This window comes from Heteronotia binoei, chromosome 7 (genome assembly GCF_032191835.1).
Source record: "Heteronotia binoei isolate CCM8104 ecotype False Entrance Well chromosome 7, APGP_CSIRO_Hbin_v1, whole genome shotgun sequence".
Lineage (NCBI taxonomy): Eukaryota > Metazoa > Chordata > Lepidosauria > Squamata > Gekkonidae > Heteronotia > Heteronotia binoei.
This window is the reverse complement of record NC_083229.1, coordinates 23,116,426-23,138,973: the sequence shown is the minus strand read 5'-3', so window position 1 is coordinate 23,138,973 and position 22,548 is coordinate 23,116,426. Positions and strand designations below refer to the sequence as shown.

At 47.9% G+C, this 22,548-nt stretch overlaps 1 protein-coding gene across 10 annotated transcripts in view; it reads right to left on the bottom strand.

Annotated features, from left to right (window-relative positions):
- Nucleotides 1-22,548, bottom strand: part of MTSS1 (MTSS I-BAR domain containing 1) — a 225,664-nt gene that overhangs the window by 175,315 nt on the left and 27,801 nt on the right. For all 10 annotated transcript variants that reach the window (XM_060243235.1, XM_060243230.1, XM_060243238.1 and 7 more), the window contains exons 2-3: nucleotides 11,998-12,059; nucleotides 2,724-2,797 (exon numbers count right to left, since the gene is read on the bottom strand). In XM_060243235.1, the coding sequence (XP_060099218.1) occupies nucleotides 2,724-2,797; nucleotides 11,998-12,059 (136 nt within the window). The remainder of the gene's footprint in view (nucleotides 1-2,723; nucleotides 2,798-11,997; nucleotides 12,060-22,548) is intronic.

Sequence of the window (22,548 nt, the reverse complement as noted above, 5' to 3'; positions counted from 1 at the left end):
TGTCAGGAAGAATGCTGGAGGGGCATTCTGAACTGCAGCAGGGAAGGAGAAAGTCACATTCCACAGGCAGAGAGTTTCAGAGTGAGTTTTGACTCTTGAAAGCTTATACTCTTGTTGCTCTTGAATCTAACTGCAGCACAGGCAGAAACCCTTCGGTCTGTGGAAAAACATCTGTTAGATCCAAGTCATTCCTTTTTTTTTGTACTTTATGCAAACCTCCATATAAGGTAGTCTAGTATTTATTATTTCTCTCCTGCAAAATGGAGGCTGAAGATGGCACAGAGTGGATTGTCTGAGGTCTCCTAGTGAGCTCACAGAAGAGGTTAAGTGAGAACCAGGGACCTCCTCAATCATCACTTGTTGTCAAAGATTTCAGGTTTTCACGGCTGGTAACATCATTAGGGTTTGTAGAATCTTTCGGGCTCAAGTGCCGTGTTCTACTGGAGAAAGTTTTCCTTCCAGACGTTTCGTTCTCAGCTGCGGAGAACATCCTCAGTGGCGTTGCAGCCGGAGCAGGCGCTCAGACCTTCTTGGCTACTCAATGCACAGCAGCCAAGAAGGTCTGAGCGCCTGCTCTGGCTGCAACGCCACTGAGGATGTTCTCCGCAGCTGAGAACGAAACGTCTGGAAGGAAAACTTAGAACACGGCACTTGAGCCCGAAAGATTCTACAAACCTAATCATCACTTGTTGGCTTGACTACTACAGTACATCAACTCCCAACAGCACGGATGTCAAGGGCCACCTTGGATGTCAAGAGCCAGTTTGGTGTAGTGGTTAAGAGCGGGGAGACTCTAATCTGGAGAACCAGGTTTGATTCCCCATCCCTCCACATGCAGCTGCTGGGTGACCTTGGATTAATCAGTCTGCTTAGACCTGTTATCTCAAAAGCAGTTCTCAAGAGTTCTCGCAGCCCCACCTACCTCACAGGGTGTCTGCTGTGGAGAGGGGAAGAGAAGGAGATTGTAAACTACTCTAAGTGAAGGGTGGGGTATAAATCCAATCTCCTCTTCCCCTCCTCCTCCTCCTTCTCCACGCATGTTGGAACAGATTTAATATGGCAGTCTTAAATTTGTCCTGATCTTATCAGATTTTGGAAGCTAAGCAGGGTCGGCCCAAGTTAGACCACCAAAGCAGTGCAGGGTCACTACACAGAGGTAGGCAATGGCAAGCCACTTTTGAGTGTCTCTTGCCTTGAAACACCTATAGGGTTGCCACGGCAGCTGTGAATTCACGGTTTTTCCACCATCAGGTTTGACTGTTCCAATATCAATCCTGAGTAGCATATTCTTAGAAGCAACATAGTTTAAGAACTATCAAGGAACTCTACCTGATGGTTCTAAAAACTACCAAGGAATTCTATTTGATGACTCTTGCACAAACTTTAGGATGCAAATCTGCTAAGGAAAGTCAATTGACTCCAGTTGCAAGTTGTTGGAACACAGAACTTTAAATGATCATGCAGAAAGAAGAGGGAAAAGTCTTCCCCCCCAGCATTTTATTTTTGCTATGTAGCACCTTAGCCCTAAAAGAGCACCACACCTTCCTCATCCAGTAAAGCAGCATTACACTTGCAAGTGAATGTGTGAGCCCCATGGATTTTTCAAAGCAAAAGACATTCAGAGGTGGTCTGCCATTCCCCACCTCTGTGTAGCAATCCTGGACTTCTCTGATGCCCCTCCATCCAAGTACTAACCAGGACCAACCTGGCTTAGCTTCCAAGATCTGATGAAATCCAGCTAGCCTGGGTCCTCTAGGTCAGGGCACTCTTGCATACTATTCATTTTAAAAAGCTGAACTCTAGTGATATGACTGCCAATGTAAGTCAGCATGTTCTGTTGCAAAACCTCTACTAACCAGAACCAACGAGAGCCATTGGTATGGAAAGGATCCTAACAAAGGGGAAGCAAAACCGTACGCAATGGACAGCCAATGAATGCCATGTGCTTTGGCAGGTTTGCTAATGACACAGCAACCTCAAAGGCTTTGCCATGCAATAAGTTGTTACAGGAACGACATCTAATACAGAAACAACTATCCACATGGCAACACTCATAAGGGGGACTGATTTAAAGCCAGGCAGCGACAGCTACAAACTGAACAGAGACTTAAAATACTGTCTCTTCCATCACCAACAAAGATCAGGAAACTTTTTTTCAGGGTCTTCATCAGCCAAAATAGGCTCAATAAAGAGCCATTCACACATGCTGAACAGACACTTGGACCCCCCAGGAAGGAAACATTCATAAACTTGAGCATTTCCTCACCCACACCCACCCCGTTCTGGCTGCTGATGCACTACAAAATGACAAGTGTGGGGTAGTAGAATTAAATTAAATTTTAAAATATGGACTAGTAACTTCTGTGAACTTGCAGATCTGCAAACGCACATTTAAGCTCTGCTCTCATTTCTACGACATTTCAGTAAAGAGACACTGTTCAGATGGCAAATGAAGCCTCATGCCAGTTATCCAAGCTCCCAATGACAGGTTTCTGGCTTTTTTTCAATTCTTCCAAGCCATTTATTTTTTGTTCACAGAATAAATTCACAGTTGAGGCATAGAGGGGTCTTTTTCACAGATGTCTTGCAGATCCAAGTGCTGGTGGTTGTAATAGGAAGTTTTAATTTTAAACAAAAAAAGGTGAGAAAAAAAGAACTACCGCAAACGGCTTCCACAGCAAGCGCTGCATTCTGCCCAACTAGAACCTGACACATCTACTTACCACGTGTGTTGGTCGCCATGTCAGCCACTTTCTGGAATGCATCCAAGAAGGCAGCTGCTGCTACGACGGTCGTCCTGAAATACAGACGGGACAACGTAATGTTAGAAACTGCCAAGGTATCTGGACCATGAAAAAGGGGGAAATATTTTTAAAAGGAACTATCCTTTAAACCTTTTTAAAGATGATGTATTTGTTTAGGAAGGGTAACCGAGTTAGTCTGCCACAGCAGTAGAAACAAGCAAGAGTCCAGTACCACCTTAAAGACAAACAAAATCTGTGGTAGGGTATAAGCCCCGTGGCGCAGAGTGGTAAAGCTGCAGTACTGCAGTCCAAAGCTCTGCTCACGACCTGAGTTTGATCCTGGTGGAAGCAGGGTTCAGGTAGCTGGCTCAAGGTTGACTCAGCCTTCCATCCTTCTGAGGTCGGTAAAATGAGTACCCAGCTTGCTGGGGGGGGGGGGTGGAGATGATTGGGAAAGACAATGCCAAACCACCCTGTAAAAAGTCTGCCATGAAAACGTTGTGAAAGCAACGTCACCCCAGAGTCGGAAATGAGTGGTGCTTGCACAGGGGACTACCTTTACCTTTATAGCCTTTCATGAGTCACTGCTCATTAGTACCCTGCCACAAATTTTGTTAGTCTTTAAGGTGCTACTGGACTCTTGCCCTTTTTTGCACTTTTATTTAAAGCATTTTTATGCCACCCTTCCACCCACAATCCGCAAGGTAGCAAGCCTAACAACATTTAAAACAATTAAAAATACAGTTAAAATTATAAAATTCAATCAAAAGCACAAAAAAAACCCCAAACAGTAATAGAAGGAGGGCCAAATAACTATTATTGGGGGTACGCCAGACGAAACAAAAAAGTCTTCACCTGCTGGCTTAAGACACCAATAGAAGGAGACAAACAAATCTCCTGATGAAGGAGTTCCAAAGATTACAGAAGGGAACAATAAAAACAGGATGTAGGAGTTTCTACAAGAAAAAACCAATGAAGAACAAACTGTCTTGTTCTCATCAAAGATTTCAGGTTTTCGCGGTTGGTAACATCATTAGGGTTTGTAGAATCTTTCGGGATCAAGTGCCGTGTTCTACTGGAGAAAGTTTTCCTTCCAGACGTTTCGTTCTCAGCTGCGGAGAACATCCTCAGTGGCGTTGCAGCCGGAGCAGGCGCTAGACTTTCTTGGCTGCTGTGCATTGAGTGGGGCCTGCTCCGGCTGCAACGCCACTGAGGATGTTCTCCGCAGCTGAGAACGAAACATCTGGAAGGAAAACTTTCTCCAGTAGAACACGGCACTTGATCCCGAAAGATTCTACAAACCCTAATGTCTTGTTCTCCTTGTCCTTCGTTGTATGCGAACTTCCATCTTGTCACGGGCAAGTTCCCTAGACATTCCGTCCTTTACATATCAGCATATATCACCACATTCATTACATGAATGAGTCTGATTGGGGGGGGGAGGTCCATGAACTGCTTCTCCCCCCTTTTTTGCTGTCAAGTTGGAGTTGACTTATGGTGACCACACAGGGTTTTCCAAGGCAAAAGAGACACTCAGAGGTGATTTGCCACTGTCTGCTTCTGCCCTGCAACCCTGGACTTCCTTGGTGGTCTCCCATCCAACTACTAGCCAGGACTGACCCTGCTTAGCCTCCAAGATTTGACAAGATCAGGCTGGTGTGAGCTACCAGGGCAGCCCCTTATGGTGCCAGGAAAACCAGCTGCTTCATGCAATGGACAACAGGCAACACCCAGGAGAACAAAATGGAAGTTTGGCACACAAAACACAATTCACCAAGAATTCTCTTGCTCAAGACCCTGAACCAAAAAGGGGGAGCTACACAAGTGCACAGTACTTTAAGAGCTACCATCGGCTTGGTCAGTCCTTCAACAGGACACGCACTAAAGAACTCAGATAGCCTGCTCCCAAGTTCACCAAATGGGAGGTGGGGCATTTGGTGCCCAACATTAAGAAATGCAAGCATCTGGATGTTTGCAGTCTTTGGGATGTGTTATGTTTGCATGTGGAGCCAACATCTGGGTTGGATCCTCTGAATGTGTTCCACTAGAAATCTTCCGCTAACACAGGGAGCCTTACTTTGGCAGAAAAGATGTGTTCTGTGGGAAGAGCACTCCTTGCACTGGAGGAAGGCTCCCCTGTTAGATCAATGGATTTACTGGGTCCAATCTACATACTGCAAAGGTATGCAGGTTCAGTTGTCAACATTCTCAACAAGCAAGGTAGAGAAAGCTCAGTTTGGTCATCCTGTTCCCCTCTATTTAGAAAGTCTCATAATCAGTGGCATCAAACGACAGATCTGTCCCTCAGCTGCACCACGTCAGAACTCAAGTTAAATCATTTTTAAAACGTGTCTCCATGTAAGTATACAAAACTCTCTTCATATTCAGACTGCACTCTCTCAGAGGAAGGGGTAGGATAGAAAATTACTCTTGATCTATGAAATGAACATATATGCAACATTTCTTACTGTCATGATCCTGGGCCTAGTGAGGCCTGCAGGACCCAGGGAAACTTGCTTAGGAGTTACTTGGGAAAGCGTACATTTCCCAAGATCCCTTCTGTCTCTCTGATTGGATGGCCAGGTTTTGGAGGGAAACTGGCCCGGAGAGGGGTAGGGCCTGGGAGGAGAACATAAAAGGACCAAGCCCAGGCAAGGGGTGTTCTTTTCCTGGAAGGCTGAGCTGGAGGCAGGCTGTAGCCTGGAGAGTTTGCAGCAGGGGAAAGATCCCTCATCCAAGGCAAGGGGTGAGCGTTGATTAGTAGAGTAGGGACTGTATAGCTTAAATGCGTCAGGGCTTTTGTTTCTTTGCACCAACCTTTACTGTTCTCATATTTTCTTTAGCACTAAATCTTTGTCACCCACTTATTATTTGAGCGCTGTAAATAAACTGTTGTTATACTTCTTGGGTCCTCACATCTCCTTGGTCACAATTAGGAGGTGTCTATTAATAAGGAGGATATAGGGGTGGTTGGGTGCTCTGGGCCCTTCCATACAGACCCGTACCAGAATGGTGGCAGCCAGCAGAAGGCCCTGCTAGGCCCGGCTGTGTGACACATACACAGAAGGCCACTCAGGTATTCAGCGGTACAACACAGAAACTCATTAATCACACCGAGTCTACTGATCATGGAGATCACATCAAGCTTCTGACAAGCTAATGAAAGTACGTCATATTTTCAACAATTATCCTAAGGGATCCTTCTCAGAAGCTTTTATTCCCTTCCCTACCCAGATCTAGCCCCACAGCATTCCCACATCCTTACCCTCCAGAAGAAAATTTTAAAGAAACACAGATCCGGTCCTCCCTAAATATAGTACCACTTCACGAATAAGTGGGTCTTGAGGACCCTTTTCACCTCAAAACTTACGCTGAAGTCTTTCCTCTTCTCATTTAACTGACTGCATGCCCAAGACTTGAATTTTAATAGAATCTGGGACATGACTTTGGGGGATAAACTAAAAACAAGGGCACCGTGGGAATCCATGGGAAGGAACAGCGGTGTCACGTCCTCAGGGTGCAGGCAGGCAGGAGTCCAAAGTCAGTCCAAGGTCAAAGTCCAGGAAGTCAAGCAGGAGCCAAGTCACCAATGCAGAATCACAAACCGGAATCAGAGGTCAATGTCCAAAAGCCAAAAGGTCAGGGTGCCAAGGAAATCAAACAGGTCAGGATCAAGAAGAAGCGTGGATGCAAGCCAAAGAATAGCCTTGTTGCTTCCCCAAGGTTACCAGATCCTGGTTGGGAGCTATATGGGAGTCTCAATCAGCCTCCTCCGTGGGTGGCAGTGACTCTGCTAGAACTCAGGGCTGAGAGATCTGAAGCATCGGTGTGCCTCATGTCTTTACTCTGAAAGTTCTTTCCGGAGCCTGCTTTGAACTCTTGAGATGGGAAGAGGAGAGCTTGGAGGAGATTGATCAGCAACAGCTGGCGCTGGTGCCTGGAAAGTGATTGATGGGCCAGCTGCTGTTTGTTCAGCTGAGGAACTGGTTGGCAACTCTTCCAGGTCTGTTAACCCTTCCAGCTCCTCCTCGTCAGGGCTCATGACAGGCGGCGACAGAAAGTGGCATTTACATGCAAGAAGGTGGGGCATTTCAGCTCCATCAACCTGCTGGCTTTCTGCCACAACTGCTTCTGCCCCGGTCGCTTTGCCCCACCAGATGGGCAAACAGAATCGAGGAGGGAGGTTGCAGCAAAGAGGAGAGAGTCTGCAGAGCAAACCGCCATGGGTGCACACCTGCCATTTCTCCCCTGCAAATGCTGCCCCCTCCCATACCCAACAGACCACTCTATGCAACATCGAAGGTGAGGAATCCCACATTTTCCATGGGATGCACCACTCCAGCCACAGACTATCCACACTCTCAGGCTGCAGATAAAGGTTAAGAGGCACAGCATTTAATAGGTCATTCTTCTTACACATCACATTCTTTGCAGGCACCCTTCCCCCGCAAGAATCAAAAATTGTTAGCTGGAATCTGCTGCAGGGAAACCAGCTCACAGCTTTCATCCAACACTCAATCTCTCTCTCTCTCTCACACACACACACACACACACACACAGTTAAAGCAAAGGAGGGCATGAAATAGCAGTGGACAGCTGAGCAGCAAGAAATTTACCATCCCTCTCCCCTCCTGCCAGGCTTTCTCCGTCTCCTGGCACAGAAGAGAAAAACAGGAGCTCACAATAGGAGGATGAACATCACGAGTTTCTAGGACAAGGGTGGCCAAACTGTGGCTCGGGAGCCACATGTGGCCATTTTACACATATTGTGTGGCTCTCAAAAGCCCCCACCACTCCATCGACCGGGCTTGAAGAAGGCATCTCTCTCTTTAAATCGCTTATCCAAGCCAAGCCAGCCAGCAGCTTGGAGAATACATTTAAAGTCAACGTTGCTTTCTTTCTACCTCTCCCCAATCTACTTGCCTGCCTTGTCTGCCTTTCCTCCTTCTCCATCCCCCCATCTATTTGCCTGCCTGGTCTTGTGGCTCTCAAAATCTGAAGTCTTGCGGCTTACGTGGCTCGTATGTTAAGCAAGTTTGGCCACCCCTGTTCTACGACTTCCACGAAGGCCTACGGAAAGACGTTAGGGCAAGTTAGCTAAACACTCTCGATCCTTCTAGCTGATGCCTGTTTTATTAAGGAATTGTAAAGTGCCACCCAAAAAGCCACTGCAAGATTAAGAGAGATCTCCCCCATCTTCATCATGTACCGTACACACCCTTTTTTAGACACAAGCACCTAAGCATTTTGACTGTGGACCAATGTTGTCAGTTTTCAGAAGCTACACAGCGTCAGCCCTGGTAAGCATTTGGATGGGAGACCACCAAGGAAGTCCAGGGTCAGTATGATGTGGCAGGCAATGGCCATCCACCTCTGTTCATCCGTTGTCCTTAAAACTATGGGGCTGCCAATGCTGGCTACAACCTGATGGCACTTTCTATCACCATTAAGGCAAACTGCCCAAACGAAGTGTCCTGCTCCCAAACAAAATAAACACATGCATGATCACATGAGACTGCTTTATAATGAATCAGATTACTGGTCCATCAATGTCAGTATTGTCTACCCAGACTGGCAATGGCTCTCCAGGGTCTCAGGGGGAGGTCTTTTCACATCACCTACTGCCTGGTCCTTTTTACTGGAGACACCAGGGACTGAACCTGCAACCTTTTGCTTACCAAGCAGACGCTCTACCACTGAGCCACAGGCCCCTCCCTTGCATAGCTTTCCCACAAGCTTTACAGCAGAAATAAAGGTAGAGGTAGTCACTTGTACAAGCAACCAGAATTTTCTACGGGGTGGTTTGCCATTGCCTTCCCAGTCATCTACACTTTACCTCCAGCAAGCCGGGTACTCATTTTTCTGACCTCGGAAGGATGGAGTCAACCTTGAGCCAGCTACCTGAACCCAGCTTCCGCTGGGATCAAACTCGGGTTGTGAGCAGAACTTGGACTGCAGTACTGCAGCTTACCATTCTGCCCCACAGCAGGAATGCATGTTAATAAAAGATTTTTGCTAAATGTGAGTAGCTCCTATCAAAGGTCTTGCAAACAGAGAACAAAGATTACATTATTTTACTACTCAGCCATTTTGCAAGCAACCTCTACAGGAATCAGGAATCACCTAAATGAAGATTTCCTGAATAGAATGTAGTTTCACTAAATCAAGATCCAAAATTTTAGAGAATCTAGGACATGACTGTAGGGATCGAGAGACATCGGATGAAGAAAAACCCACAAAGGACCAGAGGGGTTTATGCAATCCATCCTTAAGACGTGGCAATATAGAGTCTGAAATGTTTTTGCTTTTAGCATACTTGGGAGATATTATCTGAACGAAGTATGAAAATGCCTATTCTCATTTCCTATGCTTAACAGCTACCCAGATGTGATGTAATAATAGTCTCTCTCTCTCTCAGCAGGAAGTTCCTTTGTCCCACTTTTCACTACTATAACACCACTCAGAAAGATTCTACAGTGTAGCCGTTTTTAATGGAAATGCTTCCAAACCCATACTGTAGAGTTGTAAAGTAAAAAGAAGGGATTTGGAAAAAATTGCTCTGAAAAAACCTCTTTATTAAGCCTGGGATATCTGCAATTCTCCCTACTTTGCTAACTGAAAAAGCTGGGCATAAGAATCAAACCCAGGGGCCTCCACGTTTCAGATGCCATTGACTCCGACAATAGAAAGCTCGGTCACAATTAACCGGATCAACAGAATATGGATGAGACACATTTATCAGCCCCACAGATGTGTAACGGTTACTAGCAAGCCATGTTTGCAAATTAAGAGTCAGTTCAAAGAATTCAAGGGTCTTCCCCGCCCCCCCTCCTCTAGAAGACAGCCTCCTTTCCCTTCTATATACTTAACCCATTTTCATTTTATGAATTCTTTTTTTCTTTGGCAAACTAGAATTATGTTTATAATGTACAGATTGATGTTGAGAAGTAAATTCGGTGGTCAGCAACAAGGAAATACACGTCCTTTCATAATTTACCTAGACTTGCAGAAACACCAATTGGCTGGTAACTTTTATTACCTTTTATGGCTATGCAGACCAAATGGCCTTCTAAATTGTCACACTGTTCCACCATGTGATCCCAGCCAGTTTGCCCTCTTAATCAACAAACTGCATGTATTTCAGCCCACCTTACCCGATTCCCCTCGTCTGAAGAAGTGTGCTTTTAGCACATGAAAGCTTACGTTCTGGATAAAACTTTGTTGGTCTTAAAGGTGCAACTTGACTCCTGCTTTGTTCAACTGCTTCAGCCCAACACGGCTGCCCTCTTGAATCATTAAACCAGAGGTTACAGCTCCGTGTGTTAAGTAGGAGTCAAGTTGCACCATTAAGACCAACAAAGTTTTATTCAGAATTTAAGCTTTCTTATGCATGCATAATTCTTCAGACGAGGGGATAGGGTACAATAGGTTGCAATACATGTAGTATTCTTGTAAATCAGGTGGACAAGAACATCACTAGGAAATACGTGTCCTTTTGTTTTACCTAGGCTTGCAGCAACAGCAATTAACAGGCAACTTTTATTACCTTTTATTGGAATCCAGACCAAATGGTCTTCCAATTTATTACACTATTTCGCCATTTGATCCTAACTTTTAACCCACCAGCTACATGTATTTCAGCCCACTGTACCCCAGCCCCTCGTCTGAAGAAGTCTGCATGCATAGGAGAGCTAACACTCTGAATAAAACTTTGTTGGTCTTAAAGGTCCCACTTAACTCCTACTTTGTTCTACTGCTTCAGACCAACACATCTGCTCACTTGGATCTAGCTCCATGTGCAGGAAGATAACCATGGTCAGCATGAGACAGGGTGGTGTAGAGGTTAAGAGTGTTGGACTAAGATCAGGAAGATCTGGGTTCAAATCCTCACTTGTACAATGGGAGCTCCGGGTGAGCCTTCCTCTCTTATTTATTTGCAGCTGCCGGTCTGATTCAGTATAAGGCAGCTTCATATGTTCATATGTTTGGGGAGGGACGGTGGCTCAGTGGTAGAGCATCTGCTTGGTTCAATCCCTGGCATCTCCAAAAAAGGGTCCAGGCAAATAGGTGTGAAAATCCTCAGCTTGAGACCCTGGAGAGCCGCTGCCAGTCTGAGAAGACGATACTGACTTTAATGGACCAAAGGTCTGATTCAGTATAAGGCAGCTTCATATGTCCATATGTTCATAATAATGCATTTAATGGATTTCTTGGTGCCTTAAGGACACTCACAAACTGTAAGGAATGCAAGCATTTCCTGTGTTTAGGGAGGGGCTGTGGCTTGGTGGAAGAGCCTCTGCTTTGCTTGCAGAAGGTCCCATGTTCAATCCCAGGCATCTCCAGTTAAAAGATCCAGGCAATGAGTGATGTGAAAGACCTCAGGTTGAGACCATGGAGAGCCACTGCCCATCTGAGTACACAATACTGACAACGATGGACTGATTCAGTATAAGGCAGTTTCATATGTGCACAATGTAGTGGTTAGATTGTCAGACAAGGATCTAGATGACCCAGGTTTGAATCCCACCTCTGCTGCAGAAGTCTGCTGGGTGGCCTTGGGACAGTCACACTCTCCCAGACTAATCTACCTCACAGAGTTGTTGTGAAGTTAAAAGAGAAAGATGCAAGCCACTTTGGGAGAAAGGTGCTGAGAGCCAGTTTGGTGAAGTGGTGAAGTGAGAGAACCGGGTTTGATTCCCCACTCTTCCACATGCAACTGCTGGAATGGCCTTGGGTCAGCCATAGCTCTCATAGGAGCTGTCCTTGAAAGGGCAATTGCTGTTAAGAGCTCTCTCAGCCCCACCTACCTCACAGGGTGTCTGTTGGTGTGGTGGGGGAGTAAAGGAGATTATGACCACTCTGAGACTCCAAGATTCAGAGTAAAGGGTGGGATATAAATCCAATATCATCATCTTCTTCTAAATGAATTAAATAAACACACAAACCCAGATTCCTCATAACCATAGCTTGCAAAAACCCATTGCAAGCTAATCCTTTCAAGTTGCATTTTCATAAGGAGCACGTGCACTAGTTAAATATGGAATGCAGAAACATGGTTAATATAGAAAACCGAAGGCCAGAGTGGGGGATTTATGCCTCTGAAGGGTGGGGGACAGATCGTTCTGAAGAGCAGCTCATAATTACCCTATTGCTGCAGGCACAGAAAAAGTAGATTAAAGGGAGAAAGTCAGTTGTATATACAGTAAACCCAACAGACATAAAAGAAACGTAGGAAAGGAAAAAAACAGCTTACCTAAGCTGAGACTGTAGCTTCCCTGCTTTGTTGATGAAGTCTTCCCAAATCGGATAACTTCCCTGAAAGGAAAAAAAAAAAGACAAACTTTAACAAACTATCTTAATTTTACCAGCTAGCAGAAACTTTTTCTTAGAGGGGACATAAGCCACTGTTACGGATGAATCCCCATCCTAACGATAACAGATTTTCTCTCCCCCTCCTGGTTGCATTTTGAACTATGAAGCTAGAAGAGCATCCACATATCATTAAATACTGCACCATTTTTGTGCAATAACAAATCATTTACAACTGAATTACCCACAAAGGCAAATCCAATTGCAGATATTGGCTACTGATCAGGTCTCCAATGTGGTGCCCATGGGCACCATAAAACCCACAGACACCTTTCGTGGTGCCAGTCACTTGCTTTTAGAAAGTGGGCAGGGCTTGGTAAGGCTTTTGTTCAACAGGGTTTCTGATTGTCTGTGCAGATTAAAAGGCATCTTGTTAGACAGAGCTTCTACCTGAAATGCTGAAGAGGCACTATTAAAGTCACATATAGCCTCCTTCCCATTTAAATCCAAAATTTAAAAAATAAACCTTCCCTCCCTGATATTTTGTGATTGGCCCCGCCTCCTTCAGCAGCCATTTTGATTAGCTCCACCTCCTGTGGCAGCCATTTTGTGATTGTGCTCACTGCCCTGCATCAGAATTCCAAAGGTGCCCGCAGGTTCAGGAAGGTTGGGGATCCCTGCTATAGACCAACAACAGTTCGAAAGCCAAGGAAGTGGGGAGTAAGTCTAGCACAGTGTCACAGCTTGCACCCAAAGAATCTGCTCCATGTTTCCTCTAGAACCCAAGGTCTCTGGGAATAGAGAACACAGAGAAAACATATAGCTGGCCCTGGTTCTAATCTAGGGCTGCAACTGGTTTTGGGACAGCTTGGCAAAATGGTTTCTTCCACCTGCCAGCAGGCAAAGGATTAGAGGAAAGGAAGCCCTGTTCTTGCATGAACAATTTTTGGGAATTCACTTGGCTTAAGTAAGTAGGCAGGAAGGAAAAAACATCACTGCCTTTAGAGTATGTAAGCAGAGAGCTCTCCATTAGACAACATGGAAAGGCAGCCAATTCTCAGCTAGTGAAAGAGCATGATTACTAATTACACAAACCTGTTGAGTCATGGAAGCTTTGCAAGTCCAAACATTAAGAACACATCAACTAGGAAGAGACTTGTTTGGCTACACTGTACCTACATAATCAGTGATCCGGTATCACACTCCCAAACTCACAAAAGCTATATGAAGTATCATATGAAAGATTTAATTTGCTCAAGTTTAAGGCCGGGTCCCCTGGCCCAGGTATTTCACAAAACTGCCAAGCCATTGACTAAAGCTCTACAGATTTCCTGAGTTAAGGTGAAGCAGACGGTTAATTCTTTTTGTTTTGTGAAGCTGACATCTCTAAAGCTCAGTGAGCAGAGGTTTGGTTCCCATGCCGCGCTCCCAGTTCGTTTGCATTTTGCACATAAACACTTTCCCCGATATTTCTTTAAGCATCCTTCATTGAAACAATGCTACAGTCTGGGTTGCATTAATCAGGTTCACAGAACATTGGTCAAAAAGCACCTCCAGGCCTGGAAAAAAAATGTATAGCTATTATAGTACAGCTCTTTTGTGTCATGTGCTGCAGATTTTCAAGCCACTCGTAACCTTTATCCCAAAATTTCAGATGCGTGCTAAGACCCTCTCTGGGAACAGAGGCACTGCACTGCATTTGATGCCCCAGCAAATACCCTCCAACTACACTAAAAGCAAAAGAATATAACACAGGTCATCCCTTGGGATTTCACAGTGCTGGCCAGGGCTTTTTTTGTAGCAGGAACTCTTTTGCGTATTAGGCTGCACCAGGGACAGAATTATAGCAGGAGCCTCCTTTGCATGTTAGGCCACACACCCCTGATGTAGCCAATTCGCCAAAAGCTTACAAGGCTCTTTTTTGTAAGCTCTTGGAGGATTGGCTACATCAGGGGTGTGTGGCCTAATATGCTAAGCAGCTCCTGCTAGAATTCCACCCCTGGGCTGCACCCCGCCCTCTGCTGTAACCAATCATCCTGGAGCTTACAATAGGCCTTGTATTAAGAGCAATGTAAGCTCTTAGAGGACTGGCTGCATCAGGGGTGTGTGGCCTAATCCTGCTACCAAAAAAAGCCCTGGGGCTAAGGGCAATTCCAAGCCTTGGGTATGGTGGAACGAGCTTGTCAAGTTACAGCTGATTTATGAGGACCTCATAGGGTTTTCAAGGCAAGAGAATATCAAGAGGTGGTTAGCCATGGCCTGCCTCTGTATTGCAACTCTGGACTTCCTGGTGGTCTCCTATCCACATGCTAACTAGGGCCGACTCTGCTTAGCTTCTGAGATTTGCTGAAACTGGCCTGTTTGGGCCATCTTGGAAAGGGCCTAGGCCTTGGTGAGGTGAGAATTTCTAGAAAACCACAACCCAAACACAGCTCTCCCACAAACACAATCCAATTTACAGCATTACTATTAACAGTCCAGGCCCTTAGAAAGATTCACAAGAGTTAACAGTGTTTTGCCCAAAGGTACTTTAATTTTCCTCAAGGGTTTCTTTACTGAGAGAGCCCAGTTTGGCGTAGTGGTTAAGAGAACAGACTCTAATCTGGGAGAAGAACCAAGTTTGATTCCCCACTCCTCCATATGCAGCTGGAGAGACCTTGGGTTAGTCATAACTCTGTCAGAGGTGGTCTCTCAAGAGCAGTTTCTGTCAGTGCTTTCTCAGTTTCACCTACCTAACAGGGTGGGTGTCTTGTCTGTTCTGGGGAGGGGAAGGGAAAGGAGATTGTAAGCAGCTTCAAGTGAAGGCCGGGGTATAACTCATCCTCCTCTGTTTCATATGTCAAATTTACCCCTGATGTACCTACTTTTTTTTTCCTACTTGATGGCACCACTCCAGGCTAATTGTATACCTGTTGATCAATCCCAGAAGTCCTCCACACATCAGGACACAGCATGTTGTCAAAGACAAATTGTGTATAAATGAATTTCCAGCTGAGAACCTGTGAGGAAGTGGGGAGGGGGGACAGGTGAGGAGAGGAATAACGGAGTAGATCTAAGTGTCCTCTAAGGAGCCTGTCACCAATTTAAGCAACTCCTCCTCCAATGGAAGAACAATTTAAGCGACAGGAAGGCTTCAAACTGGAGCCAAAAGGAAAGGTGGGACATAAATATTTGAATAAATGAACAACTAAATAAGCTTTTGTCAGAGGAGCGGCAGGATAGCAACAGGAACCAACTTGGTAACTGAGAAATTCCTTAATCTAATGCAGGGGAGGGGAACCTTTTTTCTACCAAGGGCCATTTGGATATTTATAACACCATTCGCAAGCCATACAAAATTATCAACGTAAAAAACAGTGCTCCGCCGAGACAGAACAATTCAGACCAGCAAAATTAATGCAAACAATTGTTTTTCTATTTGAAGTCATGTGGGGAGAGCCTAATTCAGCAAACACACCCCCCCCCCCCCAGCCTGCCGCCTTAGGCAAATGCCTAGGTCCAGGCATATTAGACCACATCCCCTAATATTAGCATATTAGGTCACACACTCATTAGCATAATAGGCCACACCATCTGGGACAATCACGTGCAAACTGAACTGGTGGTAGCCGGCTTCCACCCCCACCCTCCTTCCCGCTGCTCCCAGCAGACCTTTAAAGGCACCCACATACCCCAGCAGCAGTCCTTCACAATGCCCACAAGCAGGGGGGTTCGACCCAGCAATCCCTGAGGACCAGACCAAGTGATCTCGGCCCTCGGGCCTGACGTTCCCCACCCCTGATCTAATCTAACCCTCACCACCCCCATGCTATACATTTTTAGGGGCTTGACAATTCTCCCACTTCCATTTTTAATTTTTTCCTATTTGCCTCTGAGCATTCCGGGGGGCAATTAACACGTTCAGTGCTCATCGTGACATTTGTTTAAAACAACTTACAACCTAACAGGGAACCAGCCCAGAACGTGGAGACCCTGACCTTAACCGCGGGTGGCCCCACTTAGCATCCTTTGAAACAGGCGCTCAACCATGAAGTGTGCACTTGATGGAACTGGTCCGGAGTAACAATTGACTCAGCAAGAAATCATCCCACTCAATGTCTATGCAATACCCATCCATGCTGCAACAAACCACCCCCACCGCCCACCGTTACAAAAGACCTTAATAAAACAGCAATGCAATTATTTTATTGCCTGCTTTAATACCCTGCTTTTCTATACATCACTTGCACACAGAACGCTTACCTAGTTTTGCTGTTTCAACCTCCAAGGTAGAAACAGCTGCATCATTCATATTTACTTTTTTACACATTGTACAGGGAAAAAAATACACACACATACATATATGGGTGGCACAGCTCAGAGGGGGGTCCCAGGTGACCACAGCTCCCTACAACATACCAGTACTTATTTAATTTGTATCCCACCTTTCCTCCCACTGTGGGGACCCAGATTGCATCATTCTCTCCACCATTTTATCCTCACAACAAATTAGTGAATTAGGTTAGGCTACAAGTCTGTGACTGGCCTAAGGTCACCTAGCAAGCTTCCATGACACTAGTAGGATTCAAACGTGGATCTCCCAGATCCTAGCCTGAGACTCTAAGCATTATACCATACTAGAAACACTTGCGTTCCCTTACAGTATGCAAAATGTCCGTAAGGGACAAAAAGATCCATTAAATGCAGAATCAAGACAACTATGTCCTTAATCTGCTGGTTTACGCCAGCTGTGGAAGACTCTAATCCAGAGAACTGGGTGTGATGCCCCACTCCTCCGCCAAATGCAGCCAGCTGGGTGACCTTGAGCCAGTCACAGTTCTCTCAAAGCTGTTCTCTCCAGAGCAGTTCTCTCAGAGCTCTCTCAGCCCACCTACCTCACCTGTTGTGGGGAGAGGGAAGGGGAGGGAAAGGAGACTGTAAAACACTCTGAGACTCCAAATGAAGGGTGGGGTATAAATCCAATCTCTTCTACAAGGAAGAAGGGAAGAGAGATTGGAAACCACTCTGAGACTCCTTTGGGGAGTGAAGGGCAGGGTATAAAAAACAAATTTTCTTCTTCTTTTCCTCCACGCTACCCCACCACCAAGCTATGCAACAATTCTGCTCTTCAGTCTTAAACATTCCTTTACAAAAGAATGTGGCACCTGGATTTGCCAGAACATTCTCTAGTTTGTCTAGTAGGGCTTTTTTTGTAGCAGGAACTCCTTTGTATATTAGGCCACACACACCCCTGATGTAGCCATTCTTCCTGGAGCTTACAGTAGGCCATGTACTAAAACAGCCCTGTAAGCTCCTGGAGCACTGGTTACATCAGGAGGGTGTGTGGCCTAATATGCAAAGGAGTTCCTGCTACAAAAAAGCCCTGAGTTTGACATTCAGAACCAGCTATTCCCCACCCCTGATAAAAACAGGTTTCCTACCTGTAACTGATGATCTTCGAGTGGTCATCTGTGCAGTCACACCAATGGGAGAGGCGCCGGCGCCGATCACGATCGGTAACTTCAAAGCCGCGGATTTCCGCGCCCCCGCCCCGGTGCGCATGCGCAGGCACCCCTCCCCTGCGCATGCCCAACGGGGCAGGAGCGGACATCCCGCCAGTTCCTTCTGACCGCTGCAGGAGCCCTGGACGGACCCGCAGCAGTGGGGAAGGTGGGCGGGTAGTGTGACTGCACAGATGACCACTCGAAGATCATCAGTTACAGGTAGGAAACCTGTTTATCTTCTTCGTGGTCTCTGTGCATCACACCAATGGGAGAATAGCAAGCTCACCACATACCTGGAGGAGGGTTGCGTGGTCCGTCAATAGGCGAGCGACTGCAGAACTGCACTGCCCACCGACGAACTCTGTCTCCACTGAAGGTCCAGCGCATAGTGTTTGATGAACGTATGCGGGGAGGACCAAGTAGCTGCTTTGCAAATGTCCGGCAAAGGCACCCCCTTCATGAACGCAGCTGAGGCAGCCATTGCCCTCGTGGAGTGAGCTCTGATAGGCCCCGGCAGAGGCCGCTTACGTAGCAAGTAGCACAGCTTAATTGTCTCTGTCAACCACTTGGACAGTCTCTGTGAGGAGATTCTCTGCCCCATAGAGGCCGAGGCATACGAGACGAAGAGCCTGGAGTCCTTGCGCACCGGTTTGATTCTATGTAAATAAAAGGAGAGTGCGCGCTTCACGTCAAGAGCGTGAAAACGTCTTTCCGAAGCCGAAGTGGGGTTCGGGAAATAGACCGGTAAGTAAATCTCCTTGTTTAAATGGAAGGCAGACACCACCTTCGGTAGGAAGGTCACATCTGGTCGCAAACGCACCCCTTCCGTGCTGAACTGCAGATAAGGGTGGTCACATCGCAAAGCCGCCAGTTCTCCCACCCGACGTGCTGAGGTAATGGCCACCAGGAAAGCCGCTTTCCATGAAAGAAGCTGCAGGGAACAAGTGGCCATAGGCTCAAAGGGTTTTCCCATGAGACCCTCCAAAACCCCGGGTAGGTCCCAGGAAGGCAAAGGAGCCCTGACAGAGGGGTACAGCCGCACCAGCCCCTTCAGGAAACTCTTGGTGGTAGGGTGAGTGAACACCGACCTGCCCTCAACTTGCTCATGGTTGGCTGAGATGGCCGCCAGGTACACCCTGATGGAAGAGACCGTCAGTCCCCTGTCCAACAAGGAGACCAAAAAGTCAAGGATGCTAGGGAGGCCCGCCCTCCTTGCGTCACTGCCCCTTTGAGAGGCAAATTTAACGAACTGAGTCCATTTGTAGGCATAGGACTTCCTCGTTGACTCCTTCCTACAATTAAGGATGACGTGTTGCACCCTCTCTGACAGCTCGCTCAGCCGAGCTTCCATGCCGTCAATTTCAGATGCGGGACGTCGTGGTGAACTATCCTGCCCTGCTGGGAGGAAAGTAGGTCCGGCTCCCCTGGGAAGTGGTGAAACCTGCCCTTGGACAACTGTAGCACAGGGGCGAACCAGTGTTGCCTGGGCCACCAGGGGGTGATCAGGATGCCCCTCGGACGCTCTGAGTATAGTTTCTGCACTACCCGTGTGATGAGCGGGATCGGGGGAAACAGATAGAGGTGGAGGCGGTACCAGCGAAGCAGAAGACCGTCCCCCAGCGACAAGGGATCTTTCCCCCCCCGGCAACAAAAGTTCTCGCACTTTCTGTTGTCCCGAGTGGCGAAGACGTCTATCTCCGGAGTCCCCCACTCCTGGAAGACCGGCTGTAGGAAGGTCCAGTTCAATTCCCACTCGTGCAGGGACGCTCCTCCCCTGCTGAGGAAGTCCGCACATACATTTTGCTCGCCCGGGAGGTGAGCTGCAAAGAGGTAAGTGTTCATCTCCATGCAAATCTGCCATACCTGCAATGCTAGAAAACACAACTTGCGAGACACCGTGCCGCCCTGCCTGTTTATATAGGCCAGCGCCGTGGTGTTGTCCGTCAGTATTGCTACAGTTCGGTTTGCTAGCAGTGGCCTGAAAGAGAGGATAGCGTGATGAATCGCCAGAAGTTCTAGGAAGTTGATATGATATTGCAGGTGGTCCCTGGGCCATCTGCTGCCCACGCAAAGACCGTTGACATGTGCCCCCCATCCCCATAGGGATGCGTCTGAGGTCAGAGTCACTGTCGGCTGTGGCCTGTGGAACGGTGCCCCTTGAAGCAAGTTTTGCTTGTGGCACCACCACGTCAGAGACGCCAGGATCTCCTGCGGAATGGAAAACCTGCGTAGCGGAGGGTCCATCCCACAACGGAATCGTCTCAGGAACCACAACTGAAGACTCCTCATGTGCAGCCGTGCAAACGTCAGCACCGCCGTAGTGGCTGCCATTAGTCCCAGCAATCGCAGAATCTGGAGTGCAGTTACGGTTTGGCTTGACCGGAAAATGTGTATTAAGTCTATAATGTCCTTTGCTCTTTTCTCCGGCAGAAATGCCCTGCACTGTTGTGTGTCCAGAATCGCCCCAATGAATTGGATCCTTTGGGATGGATGGAGGAAGGACTTCTTCATATTCACTCGTAACCCCAACTGTTGGAGGAGGTTCAGGGTGGTGGAGATATGCTTCAGGAGGTCGGGTTCGGATCCGGCCACTAGAAGCCAATCGTCGATGTACGGGTATATTGCTATGCCCTGCAATCTGAGGTGGGCCGCCACCACTACCATAGTCTTTGTGAATACCCTTGGGGCTGTTGACAACCCAAAGGGAAGCGCACGGTATTGGAAGTGCGAAGTCCCAATGGCGAACCTTAGAAATTTTCTGTGAGCTGGATGGATGCTTATATGAAAATAAGCATCCTGGAGGTCCAATGTAGCCATCCAGTCTCCAGGGTTTAGCAGAGGAAGTATGTTGGACAGGGATGTCATACGAAACTTTTGGTGTGGTATAAAGTCGTTGAGTCCCCGAAGGTCCATTATGGGCCGCAGGCCCCCATCCCGCTTCGGGACGGTAAAATAGCGGGAGTAGAACCCCATTCGGACTTGGTCTGGCGGAACGGGTTCTATGGCCTTCTTCTCGAGCAAAGTCCTCACCTCCTCTCGGAGGGTGGGAGACGGGGTGGTGTAGACGAATGTTGGAGCCTTCGGCTCCTGTAGAAATTCGATTAGATAGCCCATCCGGACTATCGATAGCACCCAGTGGTCTGTTGTTATGGACGACCACGCTCGGAAAAAGGGCCAGAGGCAGGGGTGGTCTGAAGAATTGGTGGGGGTGTGGTAAAGGAAGGGGGGGAAGTCAAAGGCCCTGTTTAGCCGGCCTGTTCCCCTTTTGCCTGGAAGACTGGGAGGAGGTAGGCGAGTATTTGGCCTTAGCCCCGTACTGGGACTTGCTGAAGGAGCCCGAGGTCTTGGGCCGCCATTGTTGGTCCCCAGATTGCTTCTGGAAGGGTTTCTTGCTCCATGCTTTGGACCATGGACGCTTGGTTTGCTGCCTGGATGACGCCGGTACCCCCAGATTCCTGGAGGTACGGATGCTTTTGTCCATGTCTTGGAGCACCGTATCGGTGGTGGCGCTGAATAGCCCCTTTCCATCGAAAGGTAAGTCCTCGACATAAGCCTGGGTGTCGGCCTGTAAGGCTGTGGACCTCAGCCATGAGTGTCTCCGAAGAGTCACAGCCGAAGTAAGAGTCTTGGCACCTATATCCCCAGCGTGTTTAGCGGAGTTTAACTGCTGCTTGGCCAATGCCATGCCCTCGTTCTGGATTTTCTTAAGGGCATTTCTGGAGTGTTCTGGAAGCCCTGGGAGTAAGGTGGACACACGATCCCATACGGCGTATTGATAGCGCCCCATGCAGGCCGCGTAATTGGCGACCTTGAGGCCCAATGCTCCTGCCGTGTAAAATCTTCGCCCCAGACCATCTAGCTTCTTACCCTCCTTGTCTGGAGGGGTGGCGTGGGTCTTCCTGGCCTTGGAGGATGAAGCCACTACGATTGAATTGGGTCGGGGGTGATTGAAGAGAAAGTCCGCTGAGGATTCTTGAATACGGTACATGTGATCAAGCCTGCGCGATGTAATAGGGGTGGAAGCAGGCTTGTCCCATGAAGCTTTTGCAGTGTGTAACATCACCGTTGTCAATGGAAGCGCTACGGCCGTCGATGTATCCATCTGAACGATGTCGAATACGCTATCGGTAACGACAGGCACAGGCTGAATGGTCGACAAAGATATAGACTGAGCCATCCTTTTTATCAGTTCCCCATAGGATTTTAAGTCCTCCGAAGGGGAGATGGGCTGGTCTTCTCCGACCTTGTTTGGGGGAGATAGCTCCTCTGAGGACAGCTGCTCCTCTTGGATAGAGCCCTCGGAGGATCTCGGTGAGTCCGGGGACTCCGACTGGTCTGACTGAGCGGGTCGATCGCGAATCGGTTCCGGGGCCACAGTCTCTTCGGTGGGAGGAGACTTCTTCCTCTTAGCCGGTTCCTCGGCCGGAGGCTTCGACATCGACGCCGACGCTTTGCGCTTCGGGGGGCGGTACGATGTCCTCGAACGGTAAGATGCTTCCGAACGTTGGTCCCAATCAGGCTGACGAGGAGGGAACCAGGGAAACATGGACGGCATCGGGCAGGACCCATAGAGGTATTGCCATTGCCTTTGGTCCCACGAGAGCGGTGGCGGTGTTCGCAGTCGTGGGGAAACTTCTCGGTGCCTCCTAGGAGATCGATCCTCCGGAGATCTCTCCTTCGATGACCGACGATCCCGTCGATACCGAGGACTCCAGGATCGGTCCCGTTGGGATGTCTTAAGCTGGTCCGGATGTGGCACCCGTTTCAGTGTTAGAGGGGAGACTCTCTGCGCACTGCGGGATCGATCCCGAGGAGTCGTCTCCGGTCGATCTCGAGAGCTGTCCTTCTCCTCCTGAGTGAGGTCCGAAGGGCTGTCATCGCTCACCAGACGTTGCGCCGATTCCAGATCTCGGTCGGAGTCGGAAGAGATCGCTATCTGCGTCGACATCGATTCGAGCGGCACAGTCGGTCGATGCCGAGCCGGGGAGGCCAGCAACTTTAAAGGCGGTAAC